The sequence below is a fragment of the Hypomesus nipponensis genome, chromosome 3 (genome assembly GCF_054491055.1).
Source record: "Hypomesus nipponensis isolate SF chromosome 3, ASM5449105v1, whole genome shotgun sequence".
Taxonomy (NCBI): domain Eukaryota; kingdom Metazoa; phylum Chordata; class Actinopteri; order Osmeriformes; family Osmeridae; genus Hypomesus; species Hypomesus nipponensis.
In genome coordinates this window covers 4,201,502-4,220,953 of record NC_140363.1, presented here as the reverse complement: position 1 = coordinate 4,220,953, position 19,452 = coordinate 4,201,502, and the positions used below count along the sequence as shown (strand labels likewise).

At 44.0% G+C, this 19,452-nt stretch overlaps 1 protein-coding gene across 2 annotated transcripts in view; it reads right to left on the bottom strand.

Annotated features, from left to right (window-relative positions):
* Positions 1-18,887, bottom strand: part of LOC146299402 (SAM and SH3 domain-containing protein 1-like) — a 52,483-nt gene extending 33,596 nt beyond the window's left edge. The window contains exon 1 of one of the 2 annotated variants that reach the window (XM_084684551.1): positions 18,248-18,887. In XM_084684551.1, coding sequence (XP_084540677.1) covers positions 18,248-18,736 — 489 coding nt within the window. In that variant the 5' untranslated portion in view covers positions 18,737-18,887. The remainder of the gene's footprint in view (positions 1-18,247) is intronic. The other variant, XM_084684552.1, reaches the window with a different exon arrangement.
* Between the last annotated feature and the right edge of the window lie 565 nt (positions 18,888-19,452).

The window sequence follows — 19,452 nt, the reverse complement described above, 5'->3', positions numbered from 1 at the left end:
GGTTTTTTTAAAAATCACCGTATTTGGCTCTGATCTGTACCTTTGTCACGCCCCAAAATTTGCGGCGCACTGCTCTGTGTAGCGTACTTCCACGGAATTACAAAGAACATTTTTCAAGGATATTGAAAATGGACTACGTTCATAAATGCAGTGTTCCAGGCTGTACAGGGAATGCTGACAGTTTTCAGAGTCTTCCCAAGGAACCAAACACTCAACGGTCTGTGATGTTTGTCTATAAGAAGATCTCTGTGCAGTTTGACCGTCAAATACACATTTGCTCAAACCATTTCACCGAGGACAGTTTTGAAAACATGGGACAATGTAAAGCAGGATTTGCTATGAAGCTGTTGCTGAAAAGAGGTGCTGTTCAGACCTGCTATGTTCATCACAGCCGCAGGCTAGGCCGAATCCCAATACTCCCCCTTACCCCTTCCCCTTCCCCCTTCCCCTTAATTTACCCCTAGCCCTTGGCCCTCGAAACTAAGGGGTAAGGGCTACATAGCCCTAAGAAATGGGACACCACTTGGTTACAGGTACGTCATCTAGCACGTATCGATATCTCCAAAGCAAGTAGTGTTATGCACTGATTTAAACGAAATTCGCTGCTAATGGAGTTTACTTTAAACTGTAGACATGCTAGTCAAAGAAATGCGGGACTGCAATTCAGCACTGTAATATTAGCGTACCAAACTAGCGATTTTTAGAAACGTTTCAATTAGGAAAATGGTTGCAAATATATATGTTCATGACTGTATATAACACAAAACAAGACTGTTATAATTTTTTTATCAATTAATTAAGCCGAAAATATTATATTTAGCGGACTCTCTGGATGATCTGGCCGCCATTGTTGCCGGTTGCGCAGTTTTCACATAGCCCTCGGTTTCAAGTAAGCTCCCGACCTCACTTGGTTTTAAGGGGTGTATACCCCTTAGTCTTAGCCCTTCCCCTAGCTCAAAAAGAGTATTGGGACACCACTAGCTCTCACGGGAACGCGCAAAACGAAGGGGAAGGGGTAAGGGGTAAGGGGGAGTATTGGGATTCGGCCTTAATCCCAATACTCCCCCTTACCCCTTCCCCTTAACTTACCCCTTCCCCTTGGCCCTCGAAAGTAAGGGGTAAGGGCTACATAGCCCTAGGAAATGGGACACCACTTGGTTACAGGTACGTCATCTAGCACGTATCGATATCTCCAAAGCAAGTAGTGTTATGCACTGATTTAACAATTTGCAACTGACTGTTGTGCAATTCAGCACTGTAATATTAGCGTACCAAACTAGCGATTTTTAGAAACGTTTCAATTAGGAAAATGGTTGCAAATATATATGTTCATGACTGTATATAACACAAAACAAGACTGTTATAATTTTTTTATCAATTAATTAAGCCGAAAATATTATATTTAGCGGACTCTCTGGACGATATGGCCGCCATTGTTGCCGGTTGCGCAGTTTTCACATAGCCCTCGGTTTCAAGTAAGCTCCCGACCTCACTTGGTTTTAAGGGGTGTATACCCCTTAGTCTTAGCCCTTCCCCTAGCTCAAAAAGAGTATTGGGACACCACTAGCTCTCACGGGAACGCGCAAAACGAAGGGGTAAGGGGGAGTATTGGGATTCGGCCTTAATCCCAATACTCCCCCTTACCCCTTCCCCTTAGCCCTTCCCCTTGGCCCTCGAAAGTAAGGGGTAAGGGCTACATAGCCCTAGGAAATGGGACACCACTTGGTTACAGGTACGTCATCTAGCACGTATCGATATCTCCAAAGCAAGTAGTGTTATGCACTGATTTAACAATTTGCAACTGACTGTTGTGCAATTCAGCACTGTAATATTAGCGTACCAAACTAGCGATTTTTAGAAACGTTTTAATTAGGAAAATGGTTGCAAATATATATGTTCATGACTGCATATAACACAAAACAAGACTGTCATAATTTTTTTATCAATTCAAGCAGTTTTCACATAGCCCTCGGTTTCAAGTAAGATCCCGACCTCACTTGGTTTTAAGCCCTTCCCCTAGCTCAAAAAGAGTATTGGCCACCACTAGCTCTCACGGGAACGCGCAAAACGAAGGGGAAGGGGTAAGGGGGAGTATTGGGATTCGGCCTTAGCCCTTCCCCTAGCTCAAAAAGAGTATTGGGACACCACTAGCTCTCACGGGAACGCGCAAAACGAAGGGGAAGGGGTAAGGGGGAGTATTGGGATTCGGCCTTAGTATGACATTTTCGTTAACAGTTATTAGCAATGCTAACGTATCCTGCCTGTATCTAGCATACGTAGAATTTATTGGCAATGGGGCAAATGTTATTTCATGTACCAAACTGTTTCATTCGAATAAATAACCCTTGTCATGTAATCTATAATTCACGATGCACGTCTGTCCATATCTTTGTCAGGTTATTTTGTATTCATTTTTTAAAGCAAGATAGCTATAGCTAACTGAAGCAGAGTGGAGCACGATAGTTTGGTTGCTAGGCTGTAACGTTACCCACCTAAATCGATCCCGTTTGCTTCGACAACAGAAGTGGAAACAACCAACGTTATCTTTTGAAATGATATCTACACAATCTGTTGAAAACAGTGTTGTGTAGACACAATAGATTTATTTGTACGTTTTATTTCAAGTCTCCACCTTGTTTCAGTGAGTGCTGTTGCCCGTGTTGCGTCTTTGCTCCGCAGCTTCACTTGTTGTAAACCAACCAATCAGTGCGTAGCTCATCTATATATTCATAAGCATACCATAAAAGGTAGAAAACTTTGTTTTATTACAGGGCTATTTTACAGGGTGCATATCGGCACATAGAATAGCACCCGGGCCATTTTCAGCCCAACAAATGTAACATACCCTATTCAGAGATCCTAGGGAACAGTGTGAAATAGCCTATAAAATCAGTAAATGACCCCTTTAAAAAATCTCATGTTATATCCACAGATATGATCCTTACACAAACTGTGAAACGGAGGCATGTTGTCATTATACAGTTGTTCAGTATATAACCCAGAACGGTGGCGAAACAATGTCCTCAGCTGCGCTGCCATCCCGTGTTCACCTGGACGCTCAGTATAGCAGCATCAAAGAAAATGGCAGCAGTAAATCAGTAAAACCTTTCCAGAAACACGTCAGCCTCAGTGAGATCCTCCCAGGGAATTTTCTATGCAAACGCATGCACACAGTCTCATTACCGTCAGGACTCTGTTGGGTACATTTATGTAAGCAAGCAACCAAACACAACACACACAGTGATACTTCATGGGTATCACTGTACTATGCCAGTTCATTACAATTCGGACAGTGCTACATGGTCGTGTTAGAACATTCAAACAGCGATAGGTCTACACAGAAAACTAATCACAACAGTCTCATTCACAGGAGTCGTTTGACCTTGCATGGTAAATGTAATGTTCTGTCTAGGGTGTGTCACCACTCTGAGTGAAGTACCCTCCAGGCTGTGTGTGCCATGGTTTAAGGGGCTAGGTAGAGACGCTGATCATACCACCTTCCACTTAAAATAACCCTGTTCCTCGTTCCTCCTACACACTTCTTCCTATTCCTCCTCCTCCACATCTACAACTTCCTCCTCCTCCTCCTCCACTCTTCAACCTCCTCTACTCTCCCCACCCCCCTCTTCCCACCTCCTACTCCAGTCACACAGGAAGGTGTGTGCATTTTAAGATCGACGTTGACGAGGCAGACCATATGAAAGTCTACAACCTTCCAGGTACAATTCTAGAGTCGGCCCAGACTCTGACCCAGTGGTGTGGCTCAGAGGACAGCCCTGTAATGCACACTGACAGGGCATGGCTCCATACAAACACATTATACTGATTTCAGGCCAGCCAGAGACTGGTGTGAAGAGTAAGGCATGTTAATCAGTGTGAATATTGAAGGATGTGGGGGTAGGGGTGCCACTGTGGATAGACAAACACTGAATCACAGAGATGACACACTAGTGCTTTATGAACCATTTTCTTACTGCATTTCTGGATGTGTCACTGGAAGGTTTTGTCCTTGTGCAGTGTCTCAGTCAGGGACAGTGGGTTGGACCTAACCTAGTTTCCCGGTAATCTGTCTAGGACTGAGCATTATAAAGCACTCCTGCTCCTGGGACGTTGTGGGTGGGTACATCTGCCTTCCTCTGGTTCCTCTGAGAGCAGCCTAGACTGACTAATCCAAAGCAAATGGTGCAGAATAAAGCCCCCAAAAAACAAACGGGGGCTTCCACCGTATTGAAATTCAACCGAACTTCTTTCTTTGCCAGACTGGGTTGAACAACATTGAAATATACTTCTGCTACAGCAAGTTCTGCTAAATACAAAAGAAGAATTATAATCTGATGGTTAATATTCCAAACCAGCATTAAGTGTATCTCATGGCCCAACCTACATGTTTGGTTAGCATTAGACAAACAGGGTGTGAGAATCCATTAACCACCCACCCTTAAAATAATAACCATGTCTTCCTCATAAACAGTCAAATACACTATAACCTTCAATATGTCAAACGGCATGTGTACTGAGCGAGCCAGTCTGGTTCTGACTGGGTGTGTGTATTCAGATTCAATTAGCAATTTTCATGACCATCCTAAGTCCTTGAAAAGGGTCAAATTCCTTTGCCTTCAACCACAACAAAGCTTCCACGAATCCAGTTTATAAAGCAGGTCACATTACATCTGTCACTCAAACAGCCATGCCAGACCGGAAGGGTCAGCCTCAAGCCTTTCCCACCACCTACAGCTCTGTGAACGAGGCTGAAATGTAAACCGCAAACAGCAACTGACTCCTCCAGAGGGCCCTAGACATTTGGTGACATTCAGGAGTCTGTGTTTAAGACAGAGCCTGTCTACTTAGATCCCTCACAAACCAAAGTCAGACCTCCAGTTTCCAATATTCTCCTCTGAAAATACACCCCCCCCCCCACTTCACATTTCATCCAGGTGACTGGGTAGGAGAATGGCCGGGGGGGTGGGTCGTCAAAGTGAGTCAACCCCCAATGGAGGCCACCAGATTCGGGTACAGCCTGCGCACTCTCAGCCTCATTGTGCCATATGGAGATTGTCTGCTCATCTGTCCTAATCATAGAGAGATTGGTGGGCTCAGCTGTCCCTTAACTTGCTGGTGCAAAGGTGGGTCGGGGGGGGTCCAGCTGTCACATCCAGGCAGACGAGTTTTTGGTGACTGCAGCATCGTCAGCAGAACAGGGCGCAGGCTGGAGAGAGAACATCCCTGGCGACAGGGGTCACAGTGTGGGTGCGCCAGTCTGCCAAATCCACCCGACCCCCTCCCAGCCCTCCTGTGTCATTGAGCTAATGACCATTCCACAGATGAAACTCCAGAGCAACGCTGCCTGGTGTTGGAGGATGAGAACGACACGGGGACCCTATAGGCCAGACACAAGTCACCAGTTTCACCTGGTGTGAAACTACAGTAATCAATGCTTTTCCAAAAATAATCTGGGATAAACCCTTTTCTAGGCTCAGACATGGGACGTGAGAGTTATTCAATCCACTCTGTGCCATTGCATAATTAAAAGGTTGGAGGTTAGTACGGATTGAGTGTTGCCTCGATAGTATTGCTTTGTTACAAAGCTTTGCTTTTTTCCCAAAAAAAATATTTGTAGAGGGATAAAAAGGATCAGCATGTTCCGATGACATGTTCTTCTGCTCGGCCTGACAACAGAAAGCAGCTGGAAATAAACAAATTTAGACAAATGTTGACCCAATGTGGGGAATTACATGTATTTGGTTCACATTCTCTAGCAGTATTTTATCCTTCTAAACTGTGGCTGTGTGTGTCTGATAAGTCCATGGCAGTAGTTGAGAAGGAGGAAAAGAGGAAGGGGAGGAGCAGAGGAGGAGAAAAGAAGGAAGAGAAGAATCAGAGGAAGACTGAGTACTGTGGTCTCCAACTGGGAAGTCGTATCCCCCGGTGGTGTGTGTCAGATGATGCACACATCACACTTGCTGTAAATGTCAGTGAATCACATTCCTCTTCCTGTTCCACGGTCATTATCCTCCTCCTGTATCTACAGACTGGGAACATAAATACGTCCCGTTCTCCTAGGTACACGCAACATCCAACGATTGCTTCAAGGTGACACCTGACAGAAATATACCTGTGTTGTGAGACTTGCTGTCCTTCGTGAAGCACAAGATGAAGAGGGAGGAATATCGCCACGGACACGTAAAACATGTTGGGAACTCTGGGAAAGATTGGGCCGACTGCTGTCAACCACAGCATGAATAAATAAAACAACTGTCTTTCCCATTAGAGGAGTGGTATACCCATGAATAACTAATGAGCTGGTGAAGACGTTGCCAGTACCACTTCCCCTTGCTGGATGACGGTGGCAGATATGCCAGTACAGGCAGCAATGTGTACATACTGTAAGGTCAACATCAAGGCAGATCTTCAGAAGGCTCACAGACAGAACAGCCAATACAGGACAGGGAATCATGATGATCACGAATGATGCCTGGAACAATGTCCATGTTTCTAGAAGAAGAATCAACTAGGAAGACATTGGTCAGAGTAAGAAGAGTAAGCTATCAAATAGATCAACAACCTTCCTCGTTGTGGTTGGGGAGAAAGGAGGGGAGGGACAGAGGGATTACCCACAAGCCTGTGTGCTTTGTCCACTGGCTTTCAGCTGTCGAGGTCAAGTGGAGCACCATGCCCGCATCCCGCTGTCCTCAGCTTGAAGCCACCCTTCTGGCTGTCTGTGGTGCCGGCAGCCCGGCCGAGATCATCGTACTGCTCAAACTGGGGGATTCCCATTAGACGTGACACCACATGGCAGAGAGAGAGAGAGAGCGAAAGAGCGCGAGAGCCTATACAGGACAGGGAATGATCATGATGATCACGAATGATGCCTGGAACAATGTTCATGTTTCTAGAAGAAGAATGAACTAGGAAGACATTGGTCAGAGTAATAAGAGTAAGATATCAAATAGATTAACAACCTTCCTTGTTGGGGTTGGGGAGATAGAAGGGGAGGGACAGAGGGATTACCCGAGATCGAGAGGTTTGGGAGAATGGGATGGTTAGGCTACAGATGGCTGGACCAGCGACAGGAAAAAAAGTCTGAGTGGTTTTCATTATGACACAGTGGCTTGGATGGGGACAATTGAGCTACAAAGCATATGTCGACTGTCTGTAGAGTGTTGCTGGTGAGCCTCGCCAAGAACTCTACAGTTTACTGTGTCCCTCTGGACAGGAATGTTTACTGTGTCCCTCTGGACAGGAATGCCCGTGTAAAGATGAAACACCAAAATGCTTCCATGCCCGCGACAACATCACAGGCCTCAAACAATACTGGAAAGCTCCCAAGACTACAACTTCTAAACTGCCCACACTGTCCGGAAAAACTTCCTTAAGCATGCCACCCTATTGACCTTCCACATGTTAATCTTTCATATAGCATTACTGTATGAATTGGCATGAAACCCCATGGCAGCAATTTTGGATGCGGTTAAGAATTCTTGTTGAGAGATTAAGAGACTAAGTATACCAACACTGAAAAGGGTCAACAACACCACTTTACAACACGTCCATCCAGCTCGACCAGCCCTTACTCATTTGATTACAAGAGAATCCTAATCGTGGATGCAAATCAACACAAATAGCACTCCATAAACACTGGATTAACAGAAGGTTCAAATTTTTACTGTTTTATACAGTATGTTTTGGCTTCTTCAGAGTTGACATTTTACAATCACAAAAGGCCAAGTGAGCAAAGGTCCCTATACAAGTCTGGAGAAGGAAACCTGTCACATGTTGTTTCCTACATCCTGGGAAAAGGGGATGTCATTGTAAAAAAAACAGACACTCACACGCCAATTGATATTTAACGCTGGCATTTCATTCAGAAATGCACTTACTCATGGTGCAATATTTCTTTTTTTGCCCTGATTCTTTCACTTCATGAGATAACACCCACCCTAATGTTTTCATATTTCAGTTATGTCCTCTGCCCAGAGCACTCTCTCTGTTCTTCCTTCAACAGGCCGTTCGCCTTGGGCTTGTGTGTACGTACACACACGCGTACACACACACACATTTGCATCGTGCCACTACCTCGACCTGCATCTGCAGCCCAGTGACGCCCATCAGTGGTCCCAAGAGTTGTGCTCCGCTACCAGCAAACCGTAGCTCTTTGAGAGGGGCCTTGTGCTCCAGCGTCTCCAGAATAGGGGGGGGGTAACATGGGCATCCATTATTCACAGGGTGGCTAAACGCTCAGTCTCTCTCAGCTGGAGAGGGATGGGGGCCGGTAGAGGAGGGCCAAGCATGGGAGCGATGTTGTACTCTTCCTGAAGGTCGATGACTTTGCCCTCATTATCCAGTGTTATCACTAAAGAGATAATTCCCTCTCTGACTCTAAGAGTAGGAAGATGAATGCATGGATCATTTACAATTCTGAGAAGTACCACACATCTTCATACATATGCTTGTTGTGTAAGTGACAGTTGCTGAGCCATCTCCATAGCAGGGCAGCAGTGTTCAACCCAAGACTCCAGCTCCAGGGATAGCAGGCCAGGTCCTAGAGTCCTGCAGCCTACCCAGTGATAAACAGAAAAAGCATGGCTCCATGTTGGGGATGCATATGGCTTACCTTCTACCATGAATGTAAATATAACCATGTTTAAGTTCAAGTCTTTCATTGTCCCCATTGCTGGGAGTCAAATGGCTTTAGCGGTTAGGGAATCGGGCTAACACTCAGAAGGCTGCTGGTTCGATTCCCGGCCGTGCCAAATGACGTTGTGTCCTTGGGCAAGGAACTTCACCCTACTAGCCTCGGGGGGAATGTCCCTGTACTTACTGTAAGTCGCTCTGGATAAGAGTGTCTGCTAATTGACTAAATGTCAATGTCATGTAAATGACTGCTGATATTCACCCCAAGGAACCTGGAACCATGGATGTCAATATCATCAAGGAAGATTTAACAGCTTTGTAAATAAATCTGTTTGGGATTACTATCAACAGCTGGTGTTTCTGTGTCAGATATGTAATATCTGGATGTACACACCCAAGGGGGAGAGAGTCACAAATGTGCAATGTTTTTCTCTCAACAGATATTACTGTGTAATACTGTACTGTGCGATAATATGTATTGTGTGTGTCTACAGATTATTAAATAGTCCATACACAGATGTGTATAGCGTGTGTGGGCACTGATGCATGAAGCATGGAACTACCATATACGGTCAACACTGTATAGAAAATCTTTAGAATCGATTGTAAAGAATTCAACCAAACAAAAACAACAAATCTGTACTTTTGCGTCTTCTCAAGTGTAATTACGCAGTAACATTGTAAAGCCTTTTGCCTGTTGTGATCTTGGATCTGTGACACAGAAAGAGATCCATCCATCTTTAATGAAGGGGAAACAACTCAGCACCACAATGCTGAAGTCCTGTTCTTGTACGGTTCAAAACGACAAGGCACAGATGGTCCTCACAGAACAGACAGCTGTGTCGAGGTAACGAACACTGTGCCTTCACCTCACGTCTCGCAACACTGTGAGGAAACCGTCAGAAAGCTATCCTGAAGGGAAAAAAACGAAACCACAGGCGCTTACAATTGTATATCTTGTGTCAGTGGCTCATGGACGCGAGGGGAAACACTGGTCTGTTTTGTGATGTTTCTTCAGAAACGAAAGGCGCAGGACAATGTCAGTGATTTTCTATGAAATTTCACGGTGGAGAGAGGCTCGACCCTTGACGCTTCCGCGCGGGGAAGGGGGGTGGAGGTAAGTGGGTCAAATCTGGGGCACACTGTATGCACTGCAGTAGTGTGACCCGGTCGTCCGCCCCTGCCATTTCCTGAGGGGGGATGAGTGGATGATGTTGTGGGGATGACTGTATGATGTTGTTACTGTTGGGCAGCCAAGGAACTTCCTGTGCGACTGTATCTGATGCAGTACATCTGGAGGGAGGTTAGAGGATGCCTGCAGGGGGCAGGGGGGGGGGGGGGTTAAGCCAAGCCAAGACATACCCTGTGTCCTCCATCAAACCATGATCAGGAGAAGGCTGGTTTTTTTTCCAGGAAGTCAAGGAAAACAAGCTGATAATAAACTGAAATATTCAGTTTATTATCAGGCCACACCGCATCGGCCCGGGTTCGAATCCGGCCATGGCCATTTACTGCATGTCTTGCTCTCTTTCTTTCTGCCTTTCCTGTCAAACTTCACCTAAAACTGTCCGATAAAGAATACAAAATAATACATCTTTAAGAAATTAAAACATTCCATGTGTATTGAGCAAGGTCACTCTCGGTTGACAGAGACACATCTGTGTACATAATGTAAAGACATAAAAATCTATGCACAGACTGAAGTTGAGAGGCCAGGAAAACATCCAGCTTAACTCTGACATGTATGTTTAAAGGTCGTATGATGTCAAAGTACACAACACTGGCAGATAGACGTTAAAGCCAGTCTTGCATCTGTCTCCCAAGGTAATGGATCAGCTTTATCACACAGACGGGAATGCCTGAGTTTCAGCTGTTGCAGGGGCATCCTAGAGCATCTGGCTGGGGTCTTGAGTAAACATCTCCCTGGTTCAATAACATTCTCTATCCATGACATCCTCTGGTGAACAGAATCTAACAGTTATTGTATTACCTTTTCATTCACTTGCTTGGTGAAATGACTGATTGGGAACATTCAAATCGAGAGAAGCGTTATTGTGAAATCTGTCCAGCAACCAGTCCCCTACACTAAGCACTCCCGGTGTATTACAGGATACGTTCACATTCATACCGTTAACAAGTGATTATCATGCTAAAGCCCCGTCCTACACAAACCTATACTGTACACCAGATTAACTGTATTCGCTGCAAAATACAAAAATATTTTAGTTCATCTTATTTTTACTGTTGCTGCTTTTTCTACAGGTACAGTTGCACTTAGAGATTCATGTTGTTTACTTTTAACTTGCTTAACTACATCTCAGCTCTTATGGTTCTTCCCTTTGGCACTTATTTTTTGGTTGTTCACAATGTGTGCTTCTTGTTTTGGCTACCCGCAATGCTTTGGGGCTATCTTGTTGTTAGTATCAGTGACCTATGCACTTTGTAAAGCTCTCTCTTGGAAGTCGCTTAGGATAAAAGCGTCTGCTAAATGAATAAATGTAACTGCTATTTTCATGGAACAGTTGAACTGGATGGTCTGAAGGGGGAGGGGTTGGAGAGTGGGGTGAAGATACACTGAACAAGATGATAAATGCAACACTTTTGTTTTGAGCTGAACTCAAATCTAAGACTTTTTCTATGTATACAAAAGGCCTATTTCTTTCAAATATTGTTCACTAAATCTGTGTTAGTGAGCACTTCACCTTTGCCGAGAAAATCCATCCACCTCACAGTTGTGGCATATCAAGATGCTGATTAGACAGCATGATTATTGCACAGGTGTGCCTTAAGCTGGCCACAATAAAAGGCCACTCTACAACGTGCAGTTTTACTGTATTGGGGGGGTCCGAAAACCAGTCAGTCAGGGTTAGGGTGAGAATGTCTGTACAAACTGTCAGAAACCGTCTCAGAGGAGCTCACCTGCATGCTCGTCATCCTCATTGTGTCGTCCCATCAGGTCGGGGTCTCGACCTGACTGCGGGGTCAGGTTGAAAGGTTAGCAGCCTCAGACGAGGCTGCTTTCAATCACATGGTTCAGTCTAATCCATAGTCTATAAATGCACTGTGGCCCATTTTCGAGAAATTATTACAAAGAGACCAACAGAAAAACACTGCTCAACAGTTGGACGGGGTGGGACACTAAAAACCAAATTTGAATAATTCAATCAAATTAACCTGTAACTATTTTGGTTTGGGTCCATCAATCTACACGTTTGTAAACCATGTCAATTCTCTGTGGAACATGGGGACGTACAGTAGTGGAGTTCAAGGTTCTCAGGCAGGAAGTTCTTTAGGTTGTATGCTAGTCAATAACAGGACCAAGGTTTAAAGGGAGTCCGAGGTCTTGAGGGGGGGGGGGGGGGGGGTCAAGGTGAATGAAGAGGGCAGGGGGGGCAGGGCGCAGGATTACCTCTAATAGTACAGGACCCGCACCCCAAATTACTCTCCCTTGATTCCCACCCCCCAGAATCCGTAACTCTCTACTGAAACTTTGGTGAAGCCCGCAGGCACAGTCTGCCTGGGTCAAGAATGGGAACAGGATCTCCCGCCTCCCCAGTCCAGACAGCACACTGGTCAACTCACAGATAATATGTACATTTGCTCTCGAAGCCCCGCTGGAAGTGTTGGCCTTTAACACAGGAAGCGAGAAATACAGGGTGTGATTTTGGGTGTAAAAACTTAATCAATCCTGCTAACACAATTAGTAGAATAGCAATACTCTTCACACAAGGCTATCGAACAGATATGCTCAAACAGTCAACCATGCGATAAAGTCCTAAATCATGAATAATGTAAAGCATAAATAAATGACAACCAGACTAACATGTGGAAACGAGTGCATTAGTCACAAATGGCAAGTATTAAGGCCTGCTCTGCTCCACTGACTCCAATACACTCAATGAATACCCTTACCAAAATAGCTCTGCACTGGGGAGGGAGAGAGTAAGAGAGAAAGGTAGAAGGAGAAAGAGGGAGTTATAAAATGTAAAAAGAGAGGAGTGTAGAGTAGCAGTAGACAAGAGTCTCCCTTCAAAGCAAGGGGAGGTACACAGACACGGTAGCCAGGCAGGCCAGCCTTCCACACAGCCAGACTGTGACCCCCCCTAAACACCCTGCAGGACCAAACACCCCCTCTTACACTCCCATAGGCATTATCGGTTCCCAATTCAATTGCCTCGATGAAGGCTGGTGCAAAGGCAACCGAAACCTTTCATCCGCACTGATTTATATTCAGAGAGCAAACCTGTGGCTTCAAAGACCTGCTTAGTATTGTTCCAGCAGGAAATGGGCATGGAACCCTACAGGCTGGAGAGTGGGGGGATATTTTAATGGACACTACTTTGAAAGGAGACTAAGTCAGTAAAGAGTGCCCCACAAAAAGTATCCAAAATAAACAATGGTTTGATTCAGAGATTAAATAAATCAATCTCCATCCATATACCTGAACTAAAACAGTATGAGGCTCTGGTACGGCTGGGGAACATGGTTATCCACCACCAGACAGCATTTTCCTGAGAGAAACCTCTAGATGGAACGATGTCTTACACTTCGACTCCTCTGACCCCGTTTCCGTCCCAACAGTACACAGAAATGTAGGTCAGTGATTATTGTATGCCTTTGTACCTACATTATGTAGAGCTCAGCATTCTCTGCATAATCACTCTGATGGTTTATACTGTGCTATCCTGTTCCCTACCAGGCCGGCCATAACAACCCCCAGAGGACACAAAGCTAAGAGAAATAAAGCACTAAAGCGCTGATGGTCCCATTGGTGCATTGTGGGCCTGTACCCCTCGACAAGACATCTAGGTCGTTCGTTAAAGGGCCAGGGTGCTTCAGCAACAGCTCTGCCATATCCAGACCATAATGATCCTGTAATCTTTTGAGTGCTCTCTGTAACACTACCTCCCCCTCCAGACATCATCCGTGTTACACATCCAGCAGCGTTGCTCTAATGTCAACTGGTGAAACCAGACGGAACTACTTGGATGATATATTACTGTAGTGAAATAACATTAACATAAGCCATTAATGTATCTCTGTACATAGACTGTAAGAACAAATGTGTTCATGCATATATGTTTACATTGTATATTGAGGGATTATCAGGGACAGTGTTCCACTAAGGAGATCAAAGGTTGAAATCGGACTGTTTCGAACACAGCTTAAAAAGTGTCTGTACAAATATATACATGATTTCGCTCTGTTCTTGTCATAATTGGTCATCAGCAATTATTTGTTCTTTTCTGTTTCTAAACAAGCAAGTCAAATAAGAATAGATTAGTCTTGCAATGACAGACAAGCAAAACAAGCTGTTGTTCAACTAATGATAACTGGGGAAAAAAAACTATTGTGGAGAATTGCTCTATTTTTGACACAAACCTCATGACACTGATTGTAATTGATCATTCTTTCGATGAATCCTACCCCATGCTGGTGTAAAACACAGTACATCCCCAACCATAGAAAAACACATGTCAGGAGAAGCCTGATGCATTATATAGCAAGCCTTGGAGCAAGGCACAGCACACACTTGCCATATACTGCAGTGATCGCATCACATGAACACAGGCAGCAAAGAACAATGTATGGTACTGTAAACACAGAGACACAGAAACAAAGGCAGAGACAAATGGAAGTTATGAACTGTGAGACTGGATCAATTTCTCATAAAGTCACAGTTTGGCTGTGTATGCTGTATATAAACTAAACCAAAAATAAATAAACAGTAGATACTCAACATAGCTTAATACATAACTGCGAAGTGCTTTTGCTTTGATTTCCCTCGATACTAAAACATCAAAGACAGAGAAACAGACAGGCTGGATAGGAGTGAGAAAACAACTGTCAACAGATGTTTGTCAAACTGATAAAGTTCCAAAAAACAACACCTGTTCATTCAAAAGCACATTTACTGGTGACAAGGACAGACATCTGTCAGCTGGTGCATGGCCTGTGTGTTTGTCAGGTCTATTCAGCCTGGCTTTTCTACAAGCAGCTTCTATCAAAAAGGCCCTGCTGGGTTGCTTGTCCTGGGAGTCTCACAGAGGGCATAACAGGCAAACCTTCCAGAGACCCCCCCCCCCCCCCAAAAAAAAAACATTCCGGCTCTCCAGTAAGGGATTCTGGGAGGTGTGTCCATTGTTGTGACAGCATTAGAGGGAATACACACCAGCAGGGTTCCTGCTGGATAAACAACTTCCCATATGCCTCGCTATGGTTCTACAATAGTGAATATTTACATGTGAATCGGGTGGAAAAGCTCATTAAGCAGTATGTACAATGTTGGGTTTGCGCCGAAAATCAACTGCCAGCATCAACTGCCAACATCCAGGCACCTGTAGTTAGGTCATTTAACAACCAGCTTTAATCACATGGATTGTTTTCCCTCACATGGATTGTTTTCCCTCCAGCCGTCCCTGATAGACCCTGCCGGGCGCAGCAGCCTTGCCAAGCGTGCTTGCCAGTTGGAGAGCTGCCCAGTGACTATTGATCAGGCTAGAAAGTCCACATACAGATTGGGAATTATTGTGTGATTACAGAGCCATACGGCATTGGGTCTAATTAGTGTCTCTTTCCAAACCACTGACTTGGGATGTGTAGGACAAGAGATCCTGTTTTAACAGGAAATGTGATTCACAATACAGAACATTAGGATCAGTTGTATTCTCTCTCATACACTCAATCATTGGCAGTCGTGAAGGTATCTCATATCAAGAACCAGATTGAAGGTTTTTAGAGAAACTGCAGAAATACTTAACCCTTGTGTTCTCTTCGGGTCATTCTGACCCATCAGTATTGTGACCCACCGTCGTTTGCAACAACTTTACCGCATACAAAAACAAAATGAAGCATTTTCTTTTAACCGTTGGGCTGTCTCAGACCCCCCACATTTCAAAGGTTAAAAGAAAATTATTTTTATTTGCTTTTGTATTGGGTAAACACAACGATGGTTCGTTATGAACCTTTTGGTCATGTGACCCGAAGGCAGCACAAGGGTTAAATCAGTAAACAGACAGCAGAGAATAACACATTTGGACCTAAAAGTTATGGATGGTTGTACATGTAGCAGAAACCCACTGCAATACCTCTTCTGTGTTTGGATGAGCACAGCTGCCCTGAATATCTACACTTAACTACCAAGAGTGATCCTGAAAAGGGACACACTGTTCCAATTCTCAAAAGCAGTAAACACAATAGGGATCAATCTTTGTTGGTGGCAGTTTGAGTGACTCATAACTGGACAATTTAATGTATAGATGTCAGTTTGATGCCATGTACAAAACTGTATTTCTGTGCTGTTCTGGTTTCTATGAAAAAGAGACTTACTCTTCCTGTACCAATGTTTCAGTAAAGGACTTGCATAAAAGCCTACACAGTATACTGTGTAGTATACTGCATTGGGTCTAATTAGTGTCTCTTTCCAAACCACTGACTTGGGATGTGTAGGACAAGAGATCCTGTTTTAACAGGAAATGTGATTCACAATACAGAACATTAGGATCAGTCGTATTCTCTCTCATACACTCAATCATTGGCAGTTGTGAAGGTATCTCATATCAAGAAACCAGATTGTATACTGTATATACTATGTACTGTGTAGTATACTGTGTACCAATGTTTCAGTATAGTATCTCAAAAACACGCTTGTGAAAGGACCTCTGCTCTGCATGGCCACTTTCTGATTTCCATCACTGTGATTCCTTATAAAAATAAAAAACATCTAAATTATCAATCCACATCATACTGTACTACTTCAGAGCAATAAAAGGTGTTTACCCCCAGAAGAGAATGAGACTGAACAGTACAGTATTGCTGACTAATCCTCCACAGAACAGACACTGCAGTGCTTTCAAAAGTCCTGAACACTAAAAACAACTTTTCCAGACAGCAAAATCAGTTTGCCTCTGCCTGCGTTGGCACAGACATAGAAAAGGTCAGGAGTAACTCACAGAGTGCCTTTTTGCACGTTGTGCCTTGTGAATATTTCATAAACATTATGTACATGTACCAGTGGATCCAAGCACAAAAGGTAGCACTATCTTGAAAAACACACGCACACACCTGTCAGGAGAAGGCTACTGGGGACGCACTACTTTACAGTTGTTTATAGTTCTGTGCTGAAACATTTCCCAGCCAGGCTAATAGAGTGTGAACAGAGCAGTGAGTCTAACCTCTAAATGCAGCATAGCAGTGCATGGACAGATCTTTATCATGGACGCCTGGATTATACACCCCTCCTAAACTCTACTAATGTAAACAGAACCCACTTTCAGCAGAAAGTGAAGAATTAGTGGAGAATTTGATTATTCAGGACACACCTTTTCAGTCACCACTATACTGTACATCAGTGGTCTTCAACTCTCGGCATCAAAGCCCATTGTCCTGTTTGTTTTAGGTGTTTCCCTGCTCCATCACACCTGATTCAAATGATTGGTCGTAATCACACAATCATTTGAATCAGGTGTATTGGAGCAGGGAAACATTTTAGAACAGTGGTTCTCAAACCTGTCCTCAAGGACCCCCTGTCCTGCATGTTTTAGATGTTTCCCTGCTCCAACACACCTGAGTCCAATAAAAGGGTCGTTATCTAGCTTTGTAGAAGCCTGGTAACGTACATGCATTTGAATCAGGTGTGTTGGAACAGGGAAACATCTAAAACAAGCAGGACAGGGGGTCCCTGAGGACAGGGTTGAGAACCATTGTTCTAGAACATACATGACAGTGTGCCTTGATGACCAGGGTTGAAGACCACAGCAGTACATCACTGCCCATGATGACCCCCTAGTCTACAGCAACTATTAGGTTGCAGAGAACATGGAGGTTGCACAAGCATGCTGTATTATACATTCCGGAAATTTCAAATGGAAGAAAAGTTACCAAGGTACAACAGAAAATCACTAATGCATGCAGTACTGGGGCAAGCACTGGTGTAGGTTTAAGGGCCAACCATTGAAAAGTCCTATCCACTAATTAGCAGGGGTAGTGTTAGCATACAAGGTGATCAACAACCTATGTTCCCACCGATGTTGAAACCAAATCTTTGCCCTTCTGGATAAGTGATCCAAGGCATATTTTTAACTGACATGCACATCATACTGTATTGCCTGGCTCATTAATCTATATCCTACAGTCAATACAGTAGATCTTAAAGCATTAGAAGGACTTGGATGAATTAGCAGTTGGTAAGTACTGCATCCTGTTGGCAAAACAGATTGTTGAATGCATCCCAAATGGGTCACTGCCCCTGTATCTACTGCAACTGGCCTCAGCCCAATCATACTGTACAGTCTAAGTTTTAACAATACCATCCAACTCCAAGGCATGCTGTGTGAGACTTCAAACAATTAACCTTCATGGCTCATTTTTGTCTCCCTTAGCAATGTACTGACCTTATTTAACCGTCAACAAAACTCACAGTTCTTAGGAGTTTGTGTGTGTGTGTGTGTGTGTGTGTGTGGTGTACAGAAGTACATGTACACCCACACAAACACACCCTCAAAACAGCTGACAGTCATCCTTAGAAGGGCAGTAATTGTTGGTACACAGACAGCAATATAACAATTTGATACACTTATCACTGGCAGGGCAACAAACATGGTAGAATCCAACAAACCTTGTGGGTGTACGGTGGCTTCCTGAGGTCAATTCCATCTTTTACCAATTTATCCCGAATCAGCACCTTCAGTTTCAGTTTGGGATACCTGACAAAGTCGTTACTGGTAAAATGCTGGTTGTTTTTATTTGACCATGAGCCCTGGTGTCTGTGAATGCCTTTCTGGATGTTCTTACACGGTTTGGAGTCCAGCAGGTTAGTTCCCTGTTCAGCGGTGAGTGCGTGGGAACCAGAACTAGGGTCTAAGGGCTCCAAGGTGAAGTACAAGCCAGGTATTTTCTTTTTGTCATCTCCTTTCAACTTCTTCACAGCGCTGAGTAACTTTTGTCGGTGATGCTGAATGTGAACCCCGATAGCGTCAAGGTCGGGATATCCAATTTGTTTGCACACTTCCAAATCATCATATCCATTGTCAACGAAGGACTCCAAGTACTGAGACAGCTGCAGTGATGACAACCACTCAAACACGAGATTGGGGCCCTGGGTCATTTTTCTATAATACTAGTAGTAGCCTATTTTTGGACTTCATGCTATAGTATAGTATTCAATCATCTCCATGCCATCGGGAAAGTGGACGCTCTGCTGGTCTCCTGATTTCACTGAATTCCAGTCGTTGGCGAAGATGCTCACTGAAAAATTCAGACCATTTCAATATGTTACATTGTCATGAATCCCAAAGCAGTTCGACGCATCAAAAAGTCCGAGCGGTAAAACAAGATCATTTTCGTAAAAATGAACGGAGGAATAAGTTGACCACAAATTGATTAGGCCTAGACTACTATTGATTGCGAAAGAGGAAGTTAATTGGTGGGCTGCATGGAAATACATCGATGGCGCTTTAACTTGTCTAAACTCAAACCTCTCATTAGAATTCAAAGTACTTTTTCTGTTTCCATGTTCCAATGAATTATTCATGTCCAGGTTGAGGAGAACGCTTAGCACTTGATTGAGTCATCCAGTCTAATAGTTCAACAAAAATGCTACAATAGAAATATCCAGAATACACAGCTAAATAAACTGCGGCAAGTGTCCATTGGCTGAAATCAATCATAATCCGATATCCTTTTGTTGCCCACATCCCAGCTGTTGTGAAAACGGTGGCACGCTTAAAACATCGGCAGACTTATCCGCAAAGCTTTGCAAACAATATAGACGGCGCTTGGTCTCTGAAATGTGACCGTAAAATCTTCGACTTTTCTTTCATT